Here is a 25,941-nt window from a genome sequence, read left to right on the forward strand (position 1 = left end):
CCTTTGGGTTGTGGATGTGATCATTATCCTGTCCTTCGGGTCGAGGAGGAAGAGTTTCGGCATGAGAGTCTTTCTGCTTTCAGGGTCGAGGAATAATTGCTATCTGTGCATTTAGTTGAGTCTGTTTGTCACAGATCTAGTACTAAATCTGATTTTAGTCATGGGTTAGCGGATTGGTCTCGAATCTTGTACTAAACCTGGTAATCTTGTAGCTTTATGCTATGGTTGCTTCAGAGCTTTACTCTGTGATGTAAGAGTGTTATGCTCGTGGTATTATTGAATGAAATGTTATGTTTTTCTCAAAAAAAAAAAAAAAAAAGTCTTATTGTTACAAGTTTTAAGGAAAGTACACATATCTCCTTAAAACTATCATCTCATTGTTAATGTCTCCAAAATTATTAATTTTGTCAATGTTTTCTCTAAATTACCAAAAAATGTCATTGTCCCCCTAATGACAAAAATACCCTTATTAAAAATAAAATCTCTTAAAAAAAATGAAATTAAATTAAAAAAAGAAAAAGAAAAACACAGTGAACATGAAAAAAGAAACACCTAAGGGTGGTTGAGTGTGGAGGTGAACGGCCACCCCCGAAACTAATGGGTGGCTCGGCCTCCCCTTATAAGTTTCAGGGGTGGTTTTGAACCTCCCCTTTATTTTATTTTTCAGTTTTTGGTTTTTACTTATTTATTTTTTTTGAATTATAGGGGTATTTTTGTCTTAATAAAAAAATTAGGGTCATTTTTATCTTTTTGTTAGCCTTTAGAGAATATTGACAATTTTTTAGTAATTAAAAAAAAAAAAAGAATATAAATAACAATTTTGAGAAGACATTAACAATGAAATATTGATTTTAGGGAATATACTAATATACTTCCTTATATATTGTTATTCCATTCTTTTGTACATGTCTTTAGCATGAAGCAAAACTCACGGTGACGGCCCAATCAGAAAAAGAAAAAAAAGAAAACAGTTTAGACCTCTATTTAAGACAGGGAAACAGGTTTTTTAAAACCGTTTTTTTTTTTTTTCGCATATGTTTCTCTCAGGCTGCCTTAAAAATTTTCAAACTTTCACACAAATTGAAACACACACACACACACATTTTAATGTTATTTATAATTTATATATACATTTTTTTTTTTTTTTCCCTCCTTGAATCCTCTTCACAGAAAAGCTCCACCAGTTTCTCTCTGCAAATCTGCCATTCTGTCTCTCTCTGAAATGATCTGCATTTTCCAAATCCATTTCTGAACCTCTATTTCTCTCTCTACAATGGACGGTCTCCCCGAAGATCTCTCCGATTCCACTCAGCGACCCGACTCGGACAATGACCAGCGACTCTACTTCGTCCCGTACAGGTCTCGACGCTTCCTCCCCAGATTCGCTTTCGGCCCCTTTCAATTCTGTACTTTCTTCACTACCATTCACGAATCTAAACCGAAACTCCAAATGGGTCATTTTGATTCCTCAATACGGTGGGTTTGGTTGCCGGGAAACGCAGTAAGAGAAAAGAAAACGAACGGAATTGTGACTCTGAATGTTGGGAACTAGTTGGTTCTGAATTCGGCTGTGTTTTATTCCAGTTCTGTGTTCTCTTTCCTCCTAAGTTTCTCGGCAACCAAACAGTGTTTTTTATTTTTATGCATTGTTTTCAAATTCTTGTGATCTGGGTTCGCTTGCATTGGTAGAAAGTAATTGAATCTTAGAAGAGTGCGTGTTCGAGTGTCTGAATTGGGTTTTTGATACGTGAATTGGGGTTTTTCAGGTGGTGGAAGGATGCGCAAGATTCAATGTCGGGGGATTCGGGTTCGAAGAAAGCGGTCGTGTACTCGGCTTCGCCGGGTTCCTCATATGCGGGTCCTATGAAACTCATCAACAACATATTCAGCTTGGATCTTGTTTTCAATCTGAGAAGAGAGGAGGATTCAGAGCAGAGGGAAAATGGTGAAGTAGGTGTCTCTGGACGGGACTATGCCTTGGTCCCTGGCGAAATGTGGGTGCAGGCACTCAGATGGTGAGTGGTCTAGATTGGTTTTAACAATTTTTGTGATATAAATTTTTTTATAATTGATAATTGAAAGATATGTCTAAAGTGAAATGAGGTTATGATAAGAATGCGTTGGAATGCTAGTGTGTTTGATGCTACTTGTGGTGTAGATGCACTGAATTTGAATAATTTAATTATTCTGAATAATTCTCCTTGGAGAGCTAATTGAACAAGAGTTATATCTTGAGGAAATCTAGCACCTCACAGGCTACAAAAGCTTCAAAAAAAGAGGGACCAGGACTGATTAAAGTGTGAATAGGTTAATCTCTCTGTCCTTCTGCAACAGCTGACATCTCGAAGTTTTGCAAGTCCTGATAATACTGCCATGTTATTTAATCTTACACCAGTCATGCTCCAATGATTGCATGTTTTTTCTGATACCTGTTTCAGAATGGAAAAAATTCTTGAGTAGGATTCACCCATCTCATCTATCTGTATCTATATCTAATTACATATGACCTCACCCTATGCTTTCAAAAGGTCATGGGGTTTTACTTGACAAAGAGACCCCCACCTTGCTGCTCCTGATTTTTTTAACCAATCAGAAACATTCAGCATTTGACTAACATGTGATTTCAGCTGCCAAGGATGTAATATTTCGGCTTTCCTTGCAAATTCTTAGTTGGAAACACTTATCAAAAAAAAAAATTTCTTAGTTGGAAACTCATTTTTACAGGTCTTTTTCATTTTTGTCTTGAAAGTTGCTACTTTTTTCCATCCTTTATTTGTGGTACTTGATCATAATGATAGTGGAAGGTACAGTTCAAATTTTCATTTGATTGATTAAACAAATTGTTTGTGGAGCCTCAGATTTTGCGGTTTTGGTTAATGATTCAATAGGATTCTAAAGTTCTCCTACAATTATGTGATATGTATCCCTTCTGATGCGACTCAAGGAACATCATTGTATCTCTGGTAACTAAAGTTGCTTAGCATCTTAATGCTGGTTTGTTGTGCTTACTCTGTAGGCATAGTGATTCTAAAGTTGCAACAAAAAATGGTAACAGCTTTTCAGCGGCAGAAGATATTTCGGATGTCTATCCTCTAAAACTACGACTTTCAGTTCTGCGGGAAATGAATTCATTAGGAGTAAGAATATGTAAAAAGGTTAGTTTGCTCAATTAGCCCACTCTTTCCATGTTTGATTTCTAAGGTATGGAACATCAATACCTATTGCATTGTAGTGTCTTGACTAAGCAGTCAATTCCATGTAACTCTTTATGGATTCTTGAGCTTGCTTACTATAACTGTCTTTTTTAGTGTGTGCATAAATCTGTTGCAATAAACATTTAAGATTGGAGCATTCAAGCCTATTAATAGTTTTGCAGCAAGAAGTTTTGAGGGAGAAGAGGAGGCTGATTGTATTATTCAGCTTGTCCTTAACCTAATACAAACATCCTAATATATAGGATTAGGGAAATATCTCAATGACCAAACTACCCTCAAACCCTAATGACTGACTAACCCTAATAACTCTTCTAACACTCTCCCTCAAGTTGGATCATATAAATCATATAATTCTAGCTTAAAAGAAACAAGCAAATGAAAAACACATATAAAAACATAGCAAACGAAAAGCACATATAAAAACATACTCTAACACTCCCCCTCAAGCTGGAACACCTTGGAGCACACAAATCAAAGACCCATAAAAATAACAAAAAAATTTGCTAAAACTTCAACATTGGTCGAAAACTCGTCGGAAACTGCAAAGGTGGTCGGATCTCGCCGAAAAACAACAAGGATCGGTCGGAACCCATCGCAAAACACCAAGGCCGGTCGGATCTCGCCGCAAAACACCAAAGGTAGATTGGATCTCACCGCAAAACGCTAAGGCCGGTTGGATCTCACCGCAAAACGCTAAGGCCGGTTGGATCTCACCGCAAAACACCAAAGCCGGTAGAATCTCGTCGGACAACAACAATCAGTTGGAAACCACCGCAAAACACCAAGGCCGGTCGGATCTCGACAACTAACAACGATCACATTTCACGTGATCAACCAACGAGTTTCGCCGGAACTTGCAGGATACAAGCAGAACACACTGGAGACATCAAAACCAAGTCGAAATACTGCTGAAAAATCAAACAGGAGCCTTCGTTGGAGCTCGCCGGAGACAGACAGAACACGTCGATGACTCCAAACACAGCAGCCATAGAATCAATCGACGACTGCAGAGCAACTGTTCAACAACATAGACCACGCCGACTATAACAATTTTTTTTTTCTTTTCAAACTCAACAACGGACAACATCTTTCAAGGCACTGCCTGTGTGAGCTCTAAGCCCACATGGGCGGTGCTGCCACCAGAAGAACACTCACCAAAACAAAACAAAAAACAGTGGAAAACTAAGACTACAAACAAAGAAACAAGGATCTAAACCCTAAGACTCTGATACCATGTTAATAGTTTTGCAGCAAGAAGTTTAGAAGGAGAAGAGGAGGCTGATTGTATTATTCAGCTTGTCCTTAACCTAATACAAACATCCTAATATATAGGATTAGGGAAATATCACAATGACCAAACTACCCTCAGACCCTAATGACTTACTAACCCTAATAACTCTTCTAACAAAGTCAATGGATTTATTAGGCTTAAAAAGCATTAAATGATACATGGGATATGTTATTATTTTCTGAAGAAATGTATTATTCAAGTGAGGTTCATATTATTAGTTATAATATCACAAAGATTCTTGAATTTGCATTTTCTTATAAAAAAAATATCACTAAGATTCTTTTATGAACAAAGACCTGTAGCTTTGCATTTTGCTCAATAATGCTTTTGAAATATTTCCTTTGGTGGTGGACCTTGATATCTCTGGAGATCTCTTCAAACTTTTTCATCGCCCTTCATTTTATAATTCTCTTTCTCTCTCTGTCTCAAACAAGTTCAGTCATTTCCTGGAACCAAAACATATATTAGTTTTGATTTGAGAATGAAAAACTATGTTTGAGTGCATCAGACATTATTGATTCATTATCATCTTTGGAGTGTTACAGCTCTATGCGTTCCAGTGCTTGGCGCAGATTGTAAATGGTGGGTGGCCTTGGGGTTGGTTATATGTATTTATCTACCTGGGGAAGAATTGGAGATCCAGCTCTATGCAGCCTGAAATTTGTGATAAGTTAAGACTTAAGAGTGGGCTTCTGTTGTAACGTTTTAGACATTCAAATAGTTTTGGAAATATTTTTAGGATGTTATAATTCGGGCCAGCACTGGGTAATGACCCTTTATAATTTTCTGTAATCCATCTTTTTTGGTACCATGGCCGATGTCTATATTCTAATTTCGAAGTATGATGCTGCCATGTTTCTGAATCATTAGGCTATCTTGCCTGTTGAGGGCTTTCAATATTTTTCATATCTTAATATGCTGTTCTTTTGTCTTAGGAGAATGCAGGTGAGCTCTTCAAAAGAGCCTGCAAAATCTTCAGCATAGAGTCTGAACTGGTAATCAATTATTTTATTTGGAGCTATACTGTTTAAAGAAGAAGTGAATAGCTTTCTCACTTCTTTTATTGTACAGTTACGCATCTGGGACTTCTCTGGGCAGACAACCCTGTTTTTTACGAATGAAAAAAATAAGTTTCTCAAAGATTGTCAACGGCATTCAGATCATGATGTAAGTTGTACTTCTGTTTGATAACATTTTTGTTTAGTTTATTATGCACAGAAAAGTTTTTGTATCTTTGACACTATGTATTTATACAGCACTCTGTTGTATCTTTGAAAGTGCACATTAGCTGTGTTATATTCTCTGCATTTTGGTCATTTCTTTTATATGTAGAATGTTCATAATTAAGTTTTGTTTTTTTTTTTTTCAATTATTTTTATTGTGATTTCTGAATAAATAGAACATGTTCTTTAAGTACTTTGTTTGTCATTATTATCTCTGATGCTTTGGATCCCCATCCAATTGTGTCATCCTTTGGCTGTAAGTTAAATAATACATTATCTTTACTTACCAACAAAAAAATGTACATTATCTTCTCTCTCTCTCTCTCTTCAATTTTATAGTTTAAGAGTTTTTCTGAAAAGGGTGATTGACAAATCTAATGTCAGAGAGTAAGATTTCTAGACTCGCTATTATTGGTAGATTTCTAGACTACCTCTCCATTGTAATCTCCCATCTGAACTTTAAATTTGGACAATTGACCTCCCAATTTGAAGAGTAGAGTTTGTTGCAATGACCCCCCATCTGTCAAATCAAGGGGGTTGATTTAGACACAAAATACAAAACTTGAGCTGCATGTTCTTACTAGCCATGTGAAATTACCAAAATTATCCCTAAAGAGGTCTTAGTTCTGAATGACCAAAACACTCTAAGAACTAACCAAATAGAAAACGGTAATATCTTGTGGAGCCTTTGTAAAACCTCCACTCTTTTGTGGCCTATGGAACTAACTTCGATCAACGGAGTTCAACTACCTCTCAGAATCTAGTTGTTCTCTTCCTTTTCTGAATAGAATCTTGTTGTTCTCTTTGATTGCTAAGATTTTGTCCTTGAATAGATTCGCTAAGTGGGCAATATAACTCACTTGGATTTTTTGATTATGACTAGGGTCGTGATTTTTGCTTTCTTGTTTGCACTGTGCATTAGTGATCAAGTTCAGGCCAAGTGTTTCTGAGCCCCCTCTAATGCCAGTGCTTATTGGTCCATACTTCATTCCCAATAGGGAGCTCTTAGGAAATAGTCCTTCAGTAAGGCACCATTTTCCTTCAAAACACTTCTGTTTGTACCCTTTTTGGTCCTCGTCATTATCTTTTGAAGCATCATCACAAAATAATGAAGTTTGGAGGATTACTAGCGTATCACCATTGATGAATCAATGTTATTGCAAAGGGTTTTGCACAAAACCTAACAGCTTTTTCATTCCCTAGTTGCCTTGTCATGGACCAATTAGCTTCACCAGTAGACATTCTTGGTTAGCTCATCATGTCACAATGTGGAAATCCAATGTCAATTGGCTTGAGCAACCGTATGATCCTCTCAATGTCACGTTGATCTACGACTCAAAAAATGCAAGCTTAGGCACAATGAGACAATTATCAGGGGCGCGCTCTATCACTGAGCTAATAGCCCATCGCAGGGGCCTCTTGCCAGGGCCCGTTATGCCAAAAGCAAGAGAAACCCCATCCCTCTCTTTGTTTTTTTACATTGGCGGAAAAAGGGGATCCTATCAACTTGTTCCGACCTAGGAAAATAAGCTCATGAGCTTAGTCTTATTTCATGTTTAGCTGTAAGAACCTGATCTGAAGCACCCTGAGTAATATAAGATCGACACCAGCTCCCAACCTAGTAAAGGGAAGCAAGTTGAGTCCCCTTGGATCTCACATCAGCAACTGCTCTCTCAATGTAAATCTCCCCTCCCATGAACACCTCCTGAAGCTTGATTTCATTAAACTAGAAAAAGTGGAGGGCAGGGTGAGGGTCACACCCACTAGAGAGGTGACAGCTAAGGGTTGTTGGGAATGGAATAGCACCTTGGTTGGATATTTTTTGGGGTCGAAATTACATTATGCTGCTGTGAATACTATTGCCCATGAGATATGGGGGAAAATTGGGTTGTCTGATGTTTTATCTTTGGATCTTATCAAGGCAAAAAACCTTTGGGAAATGAAAATTTCAGGGGACTGCTCCTGGGCATGGAGATGATGAAATTGAGGAATCTCGCTATAGATAATAATTCCTTCTAGCTGATGCTTGGGCGCGAACATGTAGTCCCTCTGATCGACTCTAGAGTCCTTGTGGCATCTAATTGGAAGAAGGTTTGAACGTACTTGGTGGTGAACTTGAAATCCACAATCTCGAGGGCCTTCTTGAAGTCGTTGATGTAGTTTTGAGTGCGCATGATGATGTCAATTCAGAGGAGGGTGGAGTTGATGTGGGACTGAGCAAGGTCGAGCTCGAGAACCTTGTGGCTTACCAAGCAAGTGAGGTCACAAGTGACACATTGGATAACATGTGGGAGTTGGTGGCCATGATATCGAGGATTACAGACTTTTGCAGGTGGAGAAGTTGCTTGTCAAGGTTGGAGCACTATGAGAGGTTGTCAGGGTCTAGGTCCAAGGCTTTCTAGTATACTGTGCCCTCATGGAGGAGCATGGTCACTCACCCCTTAGGGTTTGCGTGTGCTTCATTGCCTTTGCAGTGGCAAACTTGATGGATGCCATTGGATTCTATTGTTCTGATCGATCTGTTTGGTGTGGACCCCATTTCATTGAGATCTTTGATCTCTTTAGAATTCAGCTTTGGAATGAGGAAAGAAAAATTTCTGGCTAGTCTTTTCTTTATATTCGACCCGTTTGGATTTTTGAGCCAGGACTCAATTAATTTGGTCATTTTATTTTGCAGGAAGCACTATGCAACACTGTATTTTTTGTCCATATTAATCCCTGATTTTGACAGAGGGAGGACATTACAACAAATTCTTTGAATTGAAGGTTTGATTTCTGAAAGTTAAAAGTTCCGATTACAAATAGGGTGATATTCTGGAGGAGTGAGCAGTATAATTTGACCAAAAATTAGACAACTGAATGACATATAGATTGTCATCTTTTAGAAGTTGCTAGAGCCTTTTTACCTTGCATGCATGCATGTATAGAGTGATTATTAGGATAACTTCTTACTCAAATTCATCTAGTTTTATGTAATATAGTAGGCTCACTTGAATGGGTCCATTCTACTCTCACGGAAAAGCTAATTATTGTTGCATCCACAAGACTGGGAGCGTGATTCTAGCATGTTGAAAGCTGTCCCTTTCACTAGGCCATATATATACCTTAGTAACTAAAACTTCCTAGGAAGTAACAATATAATACGTTTATGTGTATGTGTGTTTTCATGTGACTGGCCCTGTGCAAGTATCTTGCCCCCTGTTCATACATTGCCACCTAAAATTTTAATCAGTGACTTGTCCCCTTTATTAGGTTGGTGTTTGGTTTGGTATTGGGTAAAATTTGTTCAAATTTCTTTGTGGCTAAAGTCCAGAAATTTTTTTTGGTCTTTGCGAACTTCTTTTGGTTTCTTAATCTGTCATACAAAACTTGTCATGAATGAGGGAGATACATTTGCGCTATCACTTTAAAATGATTAGTCAAGTTACAATTGGAGCTTTTTAGAATCGTCTACAAAACCCAGTCTCATCGAGTAAGAAACTAATATGAAACTTAACACTCATAAGCACCTTTATGATCCACTCACTCATTGTGGGCAATTTACCCACCCAATGTGAGACTAATTTTCTAGGGTGTCACAATCTCCCCTACTTAAATCCCTGATGTCCTTGTTACTACCCACATCATGCTGCATTGTCCAAGTGTCATATGGAGTAAGGAATTAATATGAGACTTAACACTCATAAGCACCTTTATGATCCACTCACTCATTGTGGGCAATTTACCCACCCAATGTGAGACTAACTTTCTAGGGTGTCACAATCTCCCCCACTTAAATTCCTGATGTCCTTGTTAGTGCCCACATCATGCTGCATTGTCCAAGTGTCATATGGTGTTATTACGTTGCTCTAATACTATATGTCACAATTTAGGAAAAATGCCAGCCACATCTACTCTATTACTCTAAAAGAATTAGTCAAGTTACAATTGAAATTCTCTAGAATTAGTTATAAGTTTAGTTTCACTTTGTAAAGAACTAATTTGAGACTTAACACTTTTGAGTACCTTTATAATCTATCCACTTAATGTGAGCAATTTACCCACCTAATGTGAGACTAACTTTCAAGAGTGTCACATAACTTGTTTTGGTTAATCAATTGGCAATGCTTAGTTTGTCTTGTTTCTCAATAGGAACGTTCAGTTGGCGGGTGGTTATACTTAGTCCAGAATACTAAATCAATTCTTGCTTTTAGGTTGTTAATGCAATATTCCTGGGCATCTTCATATTGGTCCAGTGTGGATAATTTGATTGCAACAACAGATCCTTTGAGTTATTGGCCTTTATTGTATGTTATTTGTCTTATAGATCAATGGGCTCTAATGTTTTGCTTCTATACAGATTGTACTGGAATTGCAAGTTTATGGGTTGTCAGATTCTGTGAAGTACAAGGATGTGAAAAAAGATGAGAGTTCACAGAATCCTGGTCTGGCAAATTCATCTTCCAGCCCTTCAGTGAATGGTAGCATGGGCAATATGAACTGTAATTTCAGTCGTACAAATTCTGCCGAAGCTGGTTCTTTGGGATTGACTGGATTGCAAAATCTTGGAAATACTTGTTTCATGAATAGTGCTCTCCAGTGCTTAGCCCACACGCCAAAGCTTGTTGATTATTTTCTTGGAGATTATGGTAGAGAAATAAATCACAAAAACCCATTGGGCATGGATGTATGTTATCCTTTGCTACAGTAAAATATTCATATTTTTCTGATATTAACATGATTTATGTAAGCATGTTTCTATGAGAAGTTCCTCACTTTTCTTAACAGTGTCTGCTGTAATGTTTGAATCTATTAATAAGTATGCACTTCTTCACTAGGGGGAGATTGCTTTAGCTTTTGGAGATCTGCTAAGGAAGTTGTGGGCTCCTGGAGCATCTCCAGTGGCACCAAGATTGTTTAAGTCAAAGCTAGCTCGATTTGCTCCTCAATTTAGCGGCTATAATCAGCACGATTCCCAAGTTAGTGAAGTTAATATGTCAGAAATAGCTTTTCGTTTTCCCTTTTTATCTTCTGGTAGAGGTTTTACTATGTTGTAATGTTCAGCTTATCTTCTAATGAAATAATTGTTCCTGTTTTGGTCATAGGAACTCCTTGCTTTTTTGTTGGATGGGCTCCATGAAGATCTCAATCGTGTAAAATGCAAGCCTTATGTAGAAGCCAAGGATGGGGATGGTCGACCCGATGGTGAAGTTGCTGATGAATATTGGCAGAATCATTTGGCTCGCAATGACTCTATAATTGTTGATGTGTGCCAAGTAGTCTCTTCCTCTCTTTCGTTTATAAATTTCTCGTCCCTCTCTCTACTGTCACTTTTTGTTGGCCTGTAATCTTCATTTAATATGCATGATACACATAATGATGAACCTTAGGTTCTTGGGTGGTAATCAAGCTATTTTTTAGTAACTTTGAAACCTATGCTTGGAGTTTTTTTATAGTTTAGAAGTTTTATTGGTAGGGAATTATGAAAGTCACTCGCCCAGTGGTTTGAGTAGTATTCTACTAGCATCGCAGGTCCTGGTATTAAATCCTGGGGTATGAATGATTTTGGGCGAACTGAGATGTGGTGAGACTAGCAAATGAAAAATGAAAAGAAAATAAGGAGTATAAGAAATTTATTTATCTCATAGAAAAAGTTTAAAATATTGCACAGAATGTGGCATTAAATTTGTTGGTACTGTATACTGAAAACTTGAATTCAAAAAACATTTGGTTAGTGGATTTCTTTGGCATTTTGTGTATGGACAATTATCCAATTACACAAATCTGGTGACCCTGATCCTCATAGGACTTGAATTAATGGAAGGCATTGAAGTCAGACCATGGTTATGTACCCATTATCTAGTGATTCGACCCAAGTAGGTTTTCTGTGTAATTAAATCAATAATTTCACAAAGTGATTCTGGTTTGTTATTTGTTTTATTTATTTATTTTATTTTATTATTATTATTTTTTAAATCAACTATCAGAATATGGGGTTGGATTTGTTTTGAAATATTTGTTGTAAGAACAGATCTTTATATCTCCTTAAATTGATCTCATTTCAATCCTTTGGAAGACCAGAATCAATGGTAGTCTTATGTTTTCTCATTTGAGGGTTGAAATTATGTGGCTTGCACATTTTATAGGTAATAATATTGTTGGTATTGTTAGCCTCATTTTTTTTTTTTCCTTTTGGTTTCAGGGTCAATATAAATCAACATTAGTTTGTCCCGTTTGCAAAAAGGTCTCTAAAACATTTGATCCATTCATGTACCTATCCTTACCTTTACCTTCAACAACAATGCGGACGATGACGTTAACAGTTTTGAATACCAGTGGGAATACTGAGCCATCTCCTTATACCATTACTGTGCCAAAATATGGGAAATGTGATGATCTTCTCCAGGCTCTAGGAATTGCATGCTCTTTAGGGGCTGATGAGACTTTATTGGTGGCTGAGGTATGTTTTAGTGTCTTAATATTCCGGAAGGAAACTCTTGCTTGTGTTGATGTCAGATTGGTTACTACTGTATATGTTGGTGACTACATACTTTATTGATTTATTTTTATCTCTAACGTCTATAGTTCTGTACAGATATACAACAGCCGGATTATCCGTTATCTTGAGGAACGAGCTGATTCATTATCCTTAATTAGAGATGATGACCGACTAGTAGCCTACCGGTTAGCAAAAGATACAGAGAAAGTCCCTTTGGTTGAATTCATGCATCAGCGGATGGAGGAGTAAGTCCGATTTGTTTCTAGCTTTTGATGTTGCATTATGCAATTTCCTTTCTAATTTGGTATTCTTTTTTTTTTTTTTTTTGATAAGTCTTTCTAATTTGATATTCTTATGCGTGCTACATAAGTGATCACTTTTAGTTGGGCGTGATTTGTAAGTAATAGGCATGAAAAATAGTGTGTAGGAGATTTTTGCTTATAGGATTCTATTGCTTTAGGAAAGGTGATATAATTAGGCTTAAAAATGTTACTTTCAGAAATTTTGGTAATTAGTGTATCTCTTTAAATAGAAAGTTATGTTTTATTGTGTTACGACATCCCACCCCCCACAAAAAAAAAAAAAACTGTAGCACGTGTATATGCACATGTATGATTGCATATTGATGAAGAAGACGCGATATACAGGTTCACGATGCAATCAGTGCTGAAACTCATATTTTCACTGTATTTCTTCACATGATAGTCACCTTTTGTTGTCCAATTATAATATTTATTGATAGAATTACAACCTTCATACAATATTGTAAGATTTAAGATGCTGGACCAGCTCTGTGACTTTTGTCAATGGTGTGTTCTTTCTTCCATTATGTGTTAGAAAGAAAGGTACAAGTGTCCCTATTCTAGAAGGTGATGAAGTGTCTGTATGAGTTGTCCTATGCTGAGGTGTCCATATTCCAGATTATTGTATTTGTTTCTATATATATCAATGGATTGTGAGGGCTAGAAATATAGATCTTGAGCCTCTCTTTTGTGAAATATACTAATCTTAAAATGGTATCAAAGCATTGGAATTAAAACAAGAGAGAGAGATCTTGTGTCCCTTGTTTGCCATTTTCTTTTGTTTTCTTTCTCCCTTTTGCTACAGTGTGGAGGTCAATGGTGGCATCATTCTGCTGCCATTGACCTCATCAGTATGCCGGAAATCTGGCTGGCGTTTGTGGTGCTAGCCTGTGGTTTCTTGTGGTTGTGGTGCAGTGCGGATTTTTTTTGGTCGTTTCTGTTGTCTGTGGTAGTCGGCTACATCTCAAGAAGTGGCCGGTGGTTGGTTATGGTTGTTGTCTTTGTTGTGGAGGTCTATTAAAGTAGTCGTGATTACCGATTGTCTCTAATCTCTTTTTTGTGGTGGTTGATGACAAATCTCTGGTGTGTTTCAAAGAAGAAAAGGAGTGTTTGGATGTGTATGTAATTCCTATTCAGGATAAAAATACTTCTTTCTTTGGGTAATCTCTTCTCCTATAAAGAATTAGTCAAGTTCATTCTTGGGCTAAGATCAGCCCAACACGAATAATGCTCAAAAACAAGCCCAATCCACTACTTATATTGAAGCCCAAGTCTTATTGAGCCCATGTTTAAACCCATGACTAGTCCAAGCTCACACCAAAGCTCAAGCCAAAGACCAAGCCCTATTATTATCAAATTGACTTGAATCTGAGTCAACTTGGCTCATACCCAAATCTTCTTCACCAAGATCAAGCCTAGACCCAATCAGCAAAAAAAAAAAAAAAAAGAAAAGAAAAAAAATCTAGACACATAGGACTATAATCAAGCCTATTGTTGAATGTTCAAGCTTATTTCGTTTAATTTTGTTTCGAATACGAGCCGACTTCGAGCTTATCCCCAAGCAAGATAATCTGCTCAAACTTGGTTTATTCATTTTTCAAACAAATTCGAGCTTATTTATTTATTTATTTTGATAAATAAGTGATTCATTAAAAAGCGCAGAGGAGCGTAACCCTAGTACACAGAAAGTATGCATAGACACACACCCCTTTAAAGATAAAAATGAAGAACACAAGTCCACAAATTGATGCATGGTAGAAACTTGAGGAATGTTCAAGGCTCCCGCCCAAAGGAAGGTATCATCTTCCATGGTATTGGTATGAAGGCACTTGTGTTTATTTAAGCTAACAAATTAATTTAGTAAAAATAAAACTTTTACTATGGTGCTAGCTCACAAGTGTCTTCAAACCGTGAGTAGCTTATTTACGAGCTACTCAATTAACTTATTCGTTTTTTTGTTTATATATATATATACCGTGAGTAGCTTATTTACGAGCTACTCAATTAACTTATTCGTTTTTTTGTTTATATATATATATAAATATATAGCTACTCAATTAACTTATTCGTTTTTTTGTTTATATATATATATATATATATAAATATATATATATATATATATAAACAAAAAAACGAATAAGTTAATTGAGTAGCTCGTAAATAAGCTACTCACGGTTATATATATATATATATATATATTGTAAATCCATACTAATCACTATTATTTAATTAATTTTAGGTTTTTATCATTCAATTTAGTTAGATAAATTAATTTTTATTTTTAAACTTTTTTTTTTTTATAAGTAACCATAGATTTATTAAAAAGTGTAAAGAAGTAACCTAAGTACACAAGAAACATACAAGAGATAGATACACCTAACTAGAAGGGGAAAAAAATCAAGAAAAACATGAAAACTAGAAATATTAATATCAAAGGCAACAACCCAATGGTAAAGAGTCTTAAATAAAAACACCTTTAGTTTCACTACCGTCTGCTCACGGTTTTCAAAACAATGATTTTTCTTTCCCTCCCAATACACCACATAAGGCAGGTACCATCTTCCATACTGCAACAAATTGAAGCCTACTAAATTTCCCTCTCTAGCAAGCGTAAAGGTCTACTGCTCTTCTAGGCATGACCCAAGCTAGATCTACACTACTGAATATAGTATTCCAAAGAGCAGTAGTAATCTCACAATGGAATAGAAGGTGATATACTGACTCCCTACTCTTTGGTGACTTTTTTTTTTTTTTGATAAGTAATAATGCATAAAAGAGCGCAGAGGGGCGCAACCCAAGTACACAGGGAGTATACAAGAGAGCGACTAAGCAGGGGAGAGAGAAGAAGAGAACATAGAGAGGAAATCAGGAAAATTAATCACAATAGGAGCAAGCCAGCCTGCAGTCCAAGAGAAAAGAGTGTACAAAAAGAAATGAACAAGGTCCTCAAGAGTCCTCGACAAATCCTCGAAGCATCTCGCATTTCTCTCCATCCACAGGCACCATAAAAGACAAAGGGGAGCCATCTTCCACACCACGGCACAACTAGATCTCCCACCCGACCACCAACTGGCAAACAAATCCTTGACACTTCTAGGCATAACCCAACACAAATTGAAGCGGGAGAAAATAACCTCCCACAGCTTGCGCGCTACCCCACAATGAAGAAAAAGATGATCCACAGACTCCCCATCCGTTTTACACATACAGCAACGATTAATCACCACAATACCTCTCTTCCGAACATTATCCAAGGTGAGAGATTTTCCAAGGGCGGCCGATCAAGCAAAAAAGGCCACTCTCGAAGGAGCCTTTGTGCGCCAAATACTTTTCCAAGGAAAATGATTGGACTCTTTTGAGACAAGCATCCTATAAAAAGAGCGAACCTCAAACTTTCCTTTTCTAGAAGGGGTCCACCACATCCGATCCTCCCCTTCCCCACGAATCGAGGTCGAATACAAGAGCGAGAAGAGGGAAGCTAAGACCGTCTCCTCCCAATCATGAATTCTACGGGTAAAAGTGACATTCCAGTGAACCCTACCATTTGAGCACTCCCGAATATCCGCTATGGAAGCATCCTTATTGCTAGCAATATTGAAAAGACCGGGAAAAGCTTCCTTGAGGGACATCTCACCACACCAAGTATCCTCCCAAAACTTGACTTTCACCCCCAATCCAGGATCCAATCTAAAGAGGCTCTGAAACAGCCCCCAACCCTTGCAAATGTATTTCCATAACCCCACCCCATGCGTTCCTCGAGGAACTTTAGAACACCATCCACCCCAATCCACCCCATACTTAGCCACCAAAATACTTCTCCACCAAGCTTCTTCCTCATTTGCAAATCTCCATAACCATTTCCCCAAAAGAGCTTGATTAAAAAGACGCAAACTCCGAATCCCTAGACCACCCTCATCAAGCGGAGAACAAATCTCTTTCCAACTGACCAAGTGAAACTTATGCTCGTCATTGAAGCCCCCCCATAAAAAATCTCGTTGGATCTTCTCAATGCGATTCGCCACAGAAGCCGGAATGGGGAAAAGAGACATAAAATAGGTGGGGAGATTGGATAAGGTGCTCTTAATGAGAGTGAGTCTCGCCCCCTTGGACAGATACGAGCGCTTCCAAGGGGCCAACCTTCTAGCAATCTTCTCCAACAAATCATCCCAAATAGCCAAAAGCTTAAACGAAGCCCCTAGAGGAAGACCCAGATACCTCAAGGGCAAAGAACCAGTGCCACAACCCAGGATACCAGCCAGCTCCCCTGTCACCACCGAGCCTCCAACTGGGACCAAGACAGATTTGGCCCGGTTAACTTTTAACCCTGAGACCGCCTCGAAGCCTATAAGGAGGGCTTTAATAAATCTAACTTGGTCAGGAGTAGCCCCACAAAAAACCAGCGTATCATCAGCAAAGAGAAGGTGAGAAACAATTACCTGCTCAGGCTCTCTAGCACCCACATAAAAGCCATTGATGAAACCCCTACTGATGGAAGCGTTTATCAACCTACTGAACGCCTCCATGACCAAGATGAACAAAAAAGGCGAAAGAGGATCACCTTGTCTCACCCCACGCGAACTCCCAAAGAACCCAGAGGAAGAGCCATTAATCAACACCGAAAACCGCACCGACGAGATACAATGCTTGATCCATGAACACCATTTCTCACCAAAACCACACCTCCTCAACAAATAGATTAAGAACTTCCAATTTATGTGATCATAAGCCTTCTCCATATCCAACTTACACAAGAGGCCGGGATCCCCAGATCTGATACGGCTGTCCAGGCATTCATTGGCTATAAGCACCGAATCCAAAATATGTCTTCCTTTGACGAAAGCGTTCTGAGGGTTGGAGATCACCTGATTCATGACTCTCCTCATTCTATTGGCTAGGACCTTCGCAATCAGTATTGGTATTGTGTTCTCTGCCAAATCTCAATCAGTATTGGTGTTTTCCGGTGAGTTTTCAACTAGTGTTAGTGTTTTTTGGTGAGTTTTCAACTGGAGTTGGTGCTTTCTGGCGATTTTCGATTGGTATTGGTATTTTCCTATGAGTTTTCAACTAGTGATTGTGTTTTCCGACAAGTTTTTGACCGGTGTTGGTATTTTTATGCAACTTTCGACCGACATTGGTATTTTCAGGCATGCTTTAGCCGGATGTGTTGTTTGTCAACGAGTTTCCAGCCGGTTTTGATGTTTAGTGACGAGTTCTAATCACTTTCGGCTGGTTCATCTTTGTTTTTGGCTGGTTTGGTGATGTTTTGGCCGGTTCATCGTTGTTTTTCGCCCAATTTGGTGATATTTTGGCCTGTCCTCCATTGTTGTTGCAACTAGTTCCGATAGTTTTTTGGCTGGTTCAACTTGTGTTTGACCGATTCAGTGGTTTTATGGCTGGTTTTTGTTTTTCAACCAATTTGATGTTATTTTAGTCTGCAGACAAGTGTTTACAAAATCTTTGTGCGAATAAAATTTCATTTGTTCCAAGTTGAGCTTATATAATATGCAAGTTCGAAGGCGAGTGTTAGAAAGAAAAGAACTAGTGTCCCTATTCGAGGAGGTGATGGAGTGTCCCTATGAGTTGTCTTGTGGTTTCTGCCCCTAGCTATGTGTTTTCTTTTGTATACTTCTGTGTACTTGGGGCGCTTTATGCTTTTAAAGATATTTTGATTACTTCTAAAAAAAAAAATAGCTGTCCTATGGTGCGGTCCATATTCCAGAGTATTGTGTTTGTTCCTATATATATCAATGGATTATGAAAGCCAAAAGTATAGATCCTGAGCCTCTCATTTGGGAAATACACTAATCTTAACAATATGATTAATGGATTATATGTTGGAAGATACCTATCAAAAAAAAAAAAAAAAAATGATTATATGTTGTAAGTCAAATTTAAGAGTTGGTGTTCTTCACCATTCTTGGCCAGCAAAATGTGGCTTTTGTGTCTTCTTCATAATGTTTGATTTGTGTTCTAGAACTGGAAACATAGTGACTCTCAACTCTGTGAAGCAGTGTGTACTTATACTTGAAATGGTGCTCGTGGCAGTTTAATTTCATTATTTATAATTTACTTAAGATATAGATTTTTTTAAGAATTGGATATAAATCAACTCAAATAAGCTTTAATCCCAACTAAATTGGTGTTGGCTCTATGGATCCTTGTCAACTGATTATGGTCAATCACATGTATTCTTAAATTAGAATGGGATGAATTATTGAAATCTCTGTTTCACTTTTTGAAGACAACTGAGACTTTTCATGCACTCTGAAATTATGTCATTTGAGGTTCTAGAACAATCGATGGCCTCTTTGCCTTTGATGTTTTGTACTGGCATGCTTTTCATCTTGGGAAAAAAAGAAAAAATAGAAAAATAAATTAAAAATACAAATAAAGGAAAGAAAAAGTGCTCCCTGGGAAATTTCGGGAGACTTGAATCTAGGGTTTAGTACACACCACCTCTGAGCCCTGTCCTAGCTTCATTCTTTCATGTCTTATCATATATACAGAGACACGCACAATATTAGTCATGTTGTGCTTCTGTACTCGGTTAATCTTTTTTAAGGAGGAGCAATACAGTTGTTGACTGTTGAATTTATTTATTTTTTTTCAGAAAAAAAAAAATCAGCATGGGAGGGGAGTAAAGTAACAAGATTCCACATTTCTAATTTACTTATTTATTTATTAGTTATTTGTTCTTTTGGTCCGCAAGTTAAGTTAATAGAAGAAATACATTCCTTAGAAAATATCAAGTCTCTTTAGAGAACAAATTTTAGACTTGCATCTGCCCTTTGGTCAACTTGAATATGTGGCATATTGGAATATGTCCTGTCCACTATATGTAATGCTTGTAGATTTTTTAAAGTGTGCTAAGTGTACGTAGTGGGTGAATTTAACTGCTGAAGTGGAGCATCACCACCCTTCTTTAAATTTGGGATTAGAATGTCCAATGTTCTCATTTCACATCGGTCTCTGAGGAAAGTGGGTAGATTCATCTGATACACCTAGCATTTCCTTTATAAACTATAAAACTACTTAAGGTTGAAAATTCAAGGCAAACAAACATGTTGTCTCCTTGCATCCTCAGTATCACCTTTTCAAGTCATTCTTTGATAAGGATAATGATATATTTGAATGGTTCCCCATTAATCCAAACTCCTGTTTAATTTCATATTGTCAGGCAGAACATCCATGGGAAACTGATTTCAAGTTGGAAGGCGTTTGGAGTTCCACTTGTAGCAAGGCTTTGTGAATCTGTTAATGGATCTGATATCTACAATCTGTATCTAAAATTGCTTAATCCATTTCGAATACCTGCTGAAGATGCCACAGAAGATTATCATATCTCGGAGGGCACTACAACTGAAGAAGTTACAGGAATAGAGGGTGCAAAAAGTCCTTTTGTAGTTGGAGATGTGGACCCCTCTAAAGCGATTGGGATTGTCTCAGCCTCAGATGCCGAACTGCAGTTTTATTTAACAGATGAGAAGGGAATCATCAAGCACTCCAAGCTAGTAATGAATGAGCCGGTGGCAGTGATGGGAGTGTCCAGGCGGTTGCATGTGCTTGTATGTTGGCCAGAAACACAGATTGAACATTACAATACACACCTTCTTAGCTCATTACCTGAGGTTTTCAAGTCTGGGTTCTATGCAAAAAGACCCCAAGAGTCTGTTTCTCTTTACAAGTGCCTAGAAGCATTCTTGCAGGAGGAGCCTCTTGGACCAGAAGACATGTGGTCAGTGTGTACATCATTAATCTTTGGAAATACTTTTACGTTTTATATAGCTTGTCTGACACTTGTGGGAGGGTGGACATATTCTGGGTTGTTGCTAGTTTACTTGTAATATTCCATGGTATGTTGACTTGCTTTCTGGTAGAGTATCAAGGGCATTCAGGCATGTCCTGTCTAAAAATCTGGACCTAGTGGTTATTAATTTTAATCTGTTCATTGTCATACTGACATCACTTTTGACAGTAGGGATCTCATCATTGTCATCATTATCAAGAGCTTCGCGTTGAGATTGTGTATGACTCTTCTAATTGAATGAAACATTCTCTACCAGCTGCCTGTGCTTGGCCGTTATTAATTTTAATCTGTTCATTGTCATACTGACATCACTTTTGACAGTAGGGATCTCATCATCGTCATCATTATCAAGAGCTTTGCGTTGAGATTGTGTATGACTCTTCTAATTGAATGAAACATTCTCTACCAGCTGCCTGTGCTTGGCCATTTCTAGTTGCTACTTTGTTAAAACTGTGTGTCATTGGTCTCCTTACTTTTGATACTTTGACTTGTACTCTTGCTACCTTTGTTTGCAAATGAACAAATTAGATAATATAAGGTTTTCAATATACATTTAAGAAACCCGTTGTTTCTTCATGCAATTGCATTTCAAGTTGTGACACTAATTGTTGCCAAAATATTGTCCAGCAATTTTTACTTGTCTTATTTCGTAATCGTTGAAATAGATGGGACTAAAATACTCCAGAGTTGATCTCTTCCCGCGTATACTTTATGTTTTCCTGCTAGGTTGCATATATGAATTTTCCTATCCAACTTTAAGCATTTCTTACCTTGTGTGAACTGCAGCTTGTTATTGCACTCTTTTTTATGTCAATTTCTCTTCTATGTAATGTTAGGTACTGTCCTGGCTGCAAAAAGCATTGTCAAGCCGTTAAAAAGTTAGATCTCTGGAGACTGCCAGAGATTTTGGTTATTCATTTGAAGAGGTTCTCATATAGCCGGTTCTTGAAGAACAAGCTAGAGACATATGTCGACTTTCCCATAGATAATTTTGAGCTGTCACCTTATATTGCCCTGAGAAATGGTCAGTCATGCAATAGTTACATGCTTTATGCAGTTAGTAATCACTATGGAAGCATGGGAGGTGGTCATTATACTGCATTTGTCCATGTAAGTAGTTTTTTTCTTGTCAATAGTAGATCTTTTGCATAAGAAACTTGCCATTATACCATACAGAGATCATAACTTGTAGAAAAGGGTTTACATCCTATCTGGACTAACATTATTGGTGTTCTATATATATGGGCCCTTGGTTTATGTTCTATATATACTGGGCTTGTCATGATCTCTTGAGATATTTAGAATCCTTCTTCTATAAAAACTTAATGATGGGATGATGTGACTGCTGGGGATAAATTACCTCACTCAGTACTCAGTTCACTCCTTTTTGATGAGCACCTGTTCTTTTAGGATGAGATAGGCTACTTGTATATTTAATATGTCACTGTTTAACTTATCGAATAATTTTTAAATCTAGTATTACTGTGTCTATTCACACTAGGAATGACTTTTTAGTTTAATTACTATGGATATTGAGGATGCCTATAAATGCTTTTCCCTTTTTAGAATGTTACTTAGGGTATGCCTTGAAATGCTTTTTATTTTTCTAACATTTTTGATCTTTGGACAGCTGCTTATAGTTCTCCTTTGGTGATTAGTTATCATGATTTTCTTGTTCTTTTTGCCCTTACTAGCTAGGTGGCTACTTTTGTATTCTTCCTTTGTACATGGAGGCACCTTACGCTTTTAATGATACCTCAATTACTTTTTTTTTTTGATAAATAAGTGATTCATTGAAAAACGCAGATGGACGCAACCCTAATACACAAGAAGTATACAAAAAAGGCCCCACTAAATGCAAAAAGATGAACATAAAGATAAATTGAGACATGGTGGAAATCTTAGGCACACTACAAGTTTTGGTCCAATGGAACAATGTTTGAATAAGCAACTTTTTGAGCTCTTCCATTGACCTTTCTTGATCTTCAAAACATTTTGCATTCCGCTCTTGCCAAATGATCCACATAAGACACAATAGTGCTATTTGCCACACCTCCTAGCTGAAATATTACCACGCTGACCACGCCAACACATTAATAAATAAAAAATAAATGTTATTTAGGGTATTAAACTCATTTTTAGAGCATCCAATAGTTGGGTGGCTTAGATACTTTAAATTTTCTTTAATTTGAAAAGAGAAATATCTTATGTCGTTAGTATTAGAGTTAGAGGCTTAAGTCCTTGCAGATCTGCTGCATAATCTGATAATTTGGAAGAAGGATGATCAGCATCACTCTTTAACTGTATGATTGATAACTCTATCTATTTAGTCACTGTTGACTATATTACTTCTATGACTAGCTTACTCAATAGGATATATACTACATAGGCAAAAGGGCTTTCTGGGGCTGGATTTAGCCATATTCCATTGCTGGCACTAGTTGGACTCACTGGCCTTGAGCTGCTGACTTAACTATATAATAGCAGATTCTTTGTCAAATAAAATTGCAAGGCTGACTTTTTATTTCATATAATTTGTTGCAAAATGATTTCATCTATGCTTAAGCTTCTTCACTTTAGTGAGTATTTTAACTGTTTTTGTTCTGATGTAGCAAGGGGGTGACCAGTGGTACGAATTAGATGATAGCCATGTTTATCCCATCAGCCAGGAGAAGATAAAGTCTTCTGCGGCTTATGTTCTTTTCTACAGAAGAGTTGTAGAAGTATAACATGAGAGTTATAAATCATTGAAACCCTATTGGAGCAAGATTTCTTTCAACATTTTTGCCATCATATCTTACAAGTATCACTAGAGTAGCATTCTTTTGTCTTTGCATTGATTAGTTTCATTGATAGAGTTTCCAGCATGCATGGAACAAAATTGAGATATTAGCTTAGGGGAGGTGCTGAGGATAAGTGTAACATAGCCAACTGCAGAAATGGGAGACATGCTCAGGAGGATATTATTAACCTCTGCAACATCTCTTTAGCTTCAAGTGTAGAAAGTTTTTCCAAAGGGGATTTACATCCAACCCCTGTGAAAGTGTATTTGTTGATATATTTTTATATAGTTGATGATAGAGGATATGGAATTTTTGGTTCTTGATTTTTCTCTTACAAAGTGAAGTCCTAAGTTCAAAACCCACTAAATTTGTGTACCTTATGGAGAGAAAAAACACATCTTTTATTTTTTATTTTTTATTATTTATTTATTTATTATTATTATTATTATTATTATTTTTGCAGAAGACAAAAAATAAAAATAAAAATATGGTTGCACTTTAACATTAAATCTTTAGGCAAGGCCTGAAAGATGGATTCCTTCCTGTATTCACGTTTAAGTGAGGGGCACCATAGTATTTGCAATTTACTTTAAAGAATTTGACATTAAATTGTCATGAGAAACACAAATTAAGCAGCTTAAATTTTTTGCATTTTAGGAGATATAGCAAAAAGAAATTGTTGAGGTTCTCCTTTTAGTGAGGCACATTCCTTCTTACTGGTTTCTGATTGGCCTGGAAAAGAGAGAGGACCTATAATGATAAGGAGTAATGTTATTTTTCACGATCATTTTAGGCTGGTTTGACGTATTTTAAGTGGCTTTTTATGTCAGTCACTTAAAAAAAGGAAGTCACTTAAAAAATGTCATATCACTGGTGTGAAATGGGCGTGATGAGTAGCATTACTCAACTATCAATGACACTCATCACCACTCAACTATCAATGACACTAGTGCCTTCACAAATAATAGTAATCATTTGGAAAAATTACTAAATTAGTTGATGGGGTACCAAATTGATTTATGGAGGTATTAAAAGTATCTTAAAGATTCTAGGGTAAACTATTTGTTCAAAAGAGTCCATTATCTTAGCCGATTAATCACATAACCCATTATATATATACACGTGGATTCACGTCACAACCAATCGTCGATTGACACGTGACATAATTGATGACTTGACTCGTTAAAAAAATTAAAAGTTTACCCCAAATAAAAAACCATAAAAATAAAATAATTCCTCTTTGGAAAAATGATTGGCTGCCCCTCGGTTGAGTATACAAGGGAGAACTTACATAAAACGAAAGTCATTTGGTTTAGAAGAATGCTACATGCACTATCAAATTTACATTTCTAAGTTCACTTTTTTCACATGATAATAAAATCATAATTTAATTTAAAATTTTCATGATAATCCATTCAAACGTAATGATGATTTTTAGTGTCGTGTCAGAAAATATGTACTTTCAGTGCACCTAATATTTCTCTTTTCTTTAATCTCTCTCTTTCCCTCCCATTGGGACTTATTGGAGAGAGAGTGTTGTCAGCTTAAATCGTCCAGTTTCCCATGGATGCTGGTTTTTATTAGGTTGGACCACATATCTTCACTTACCTTTATTGTGTGAGATGTGACGATACCCTCTTGATTGCTTGCTGTACTGCCATGGTACTCACCCCCTGGACCACTACCACTTCCCTTCAACTCTTATCTTCATCTCAATTTAACAAATATCACTCAAACTATACAATGGATTCTTCTAATAATTGAACCCGACAAAGAAATATCCTCTCCATTTTAAATTGAACGAATAATACGTATTCTATGATAGTCGATATATCTAAAAGACGTGCTAATATTAACTACACATATATATAGATACACCAACTTTAAATTCTGATCATGACAGGAAAATGAAACGGAGAGAATCCCATTCCTTGTTATATGAGTATGGTGCACACATTAGGTGAAACCAATTTATCTAATATATATACACCAACTTTAAATTCTGATCGTGACATGAAAATGAAACGGAGAGAATCCCGTTTCTTGTTATGAGTATGGTGGACACATTAGGTGAAGCCAATTTATGTAATTAGTGTGAAGTATAATTTAAGAAAGTGAAGTTACTATTTGACCCCAAAAAAGAAAAAGAAAAAGAAAACACAAAATGCCATATAATTAAATAAAATTTGGATTTGTTATTTTATTTCATTCCACTAATCTCTCCTATATACAAAAACATTTGAGTTAAAGAAAATGTCGTTGGATAAAGTAGAGGAAAAAAGAAACTGTTGCAGCCAAAAATAGAAAGTTTCTAGTTTCCCCTCAAATTTTGGTCAAATATGAGCTCCTATTGTCAGCTTCACGATGATTAACCTATTTACCTAACGATGATGTACAATGGGATGTGTCTTTTACATCAAGAGTGTGATGTCCATAGCAGCAAAAGCACTAAACTCGACAAAAAAAAAAAAAAAAACAGAGAATTCTAACTCTTTGGGTGGTTACACAAATAATATTTTAAGTGCCCAATACGCCGAGGACTCATTTGGACCTTATTGAAGGTTCCCATGCATGGGATCTCACCATCCAAAGGCTATCTCGTTGGAATCTGCTCAGTCACGGAGGCTCAAGAGAAAGCCTACACCTTAGACCCAGTTCTATATTGAGAAGATGGGGTAACTCATATAAAATGGATGGTTTATAAATATAATTATGAGTGCTAAGTTTTACATTAATTATTTAGTTATAAGGTGAAGTTAGGCTTTATAAAGAATTTATGGAAGCTCTAAATTGACTAGTCTTTTTGGGTGATAACGCAGATATAGCTAATGCTATTTTTGGG

General features: G+C 36.9%; 1 protein-coding gene across 2 annotated transcripts; it reads left to right on the forward strand.

Moving 5' to 3' along the window:
- Positions 1-1,092: 1,092 nt before the first annotated feature.
- Positions 1,093-23,419, forward strand: UBP8 (ubiquitin-specific protease 8). Of its 2 annotated transcripts, none has more exons than XM_059573740.2 (13): positions 1,093-1,359; positions 1,767-2,015; positions 3,017-3,155; positions 5,442-5,501; positions 5,578-5,673; positions 10,069-10,395; positions 10,547-10,687; positions 10,814-10,975; positions 11,911-12,168; positions 12,304-12,452; positions 19,687-20,244; positions 21,153-21,426; positions 22,929-23,419. In XM_059573740.2, the coding sequence occupies exons 1-13, from the start codon at positions 1,274-1,276 to the stop codon at positions 23,043-23,045; spliced, it is 2,616 nt and encodes an 871-aa protein (XP_059429723.2). In that variant the 5' UTR covers positions 1,093-1,273; the 3' UTR covers positions 23,046-23,419. The 2 variants fall into 2 exon arrangements, with proteins under 2 accessions (XP_059429723.2, XP_059429721.2); XM_059573738.2 differs by having other exon boundaries at positions 1,094-1,359; positions 10,814-10,984.
- The last annotated feature ends 2,522 nt before the right edge of the window (positions 23,420-25,941 follow it).

This window comes from Corylus avellana, chromosome 8, assembly GCF_965113065.1.
Source record: "Corylus avellana chromosome 8, dhCorAvel1.hap1.2, whole genome shotgun sequence".
Lineage (NCBI taxonomy): Eukaryota > Viridiplantae > Streptophyta > Magnoliopsida > Fagales > Betulaceae > Corylus > Corylus avellana.

Bases quoted from the DNA above. Each gene is read 5' to 3' on its own strand.
- UBP8 (XM_059573738.2), top strand. From the start codon at position 1,274: ATGGACGGTCTCCCCGAAGATCTCTCCGATTCCACTCAGCGACCCGAC. The intron at 10,985-11,910 runs GTAGTCTCTTCC...TTTTGGTTTCAG, and splicing joins TAATTGTTGATGTGTGCCAA to GGTCAATATAAATCAACATT. The intron at 20,245-21,152 runs GTCAGTGTGTAC...ATGTAATGTTAG, and splicing joins CTTGGACCAGAAGACATGTG to GTACTGTCCTGGCTGCAAAA.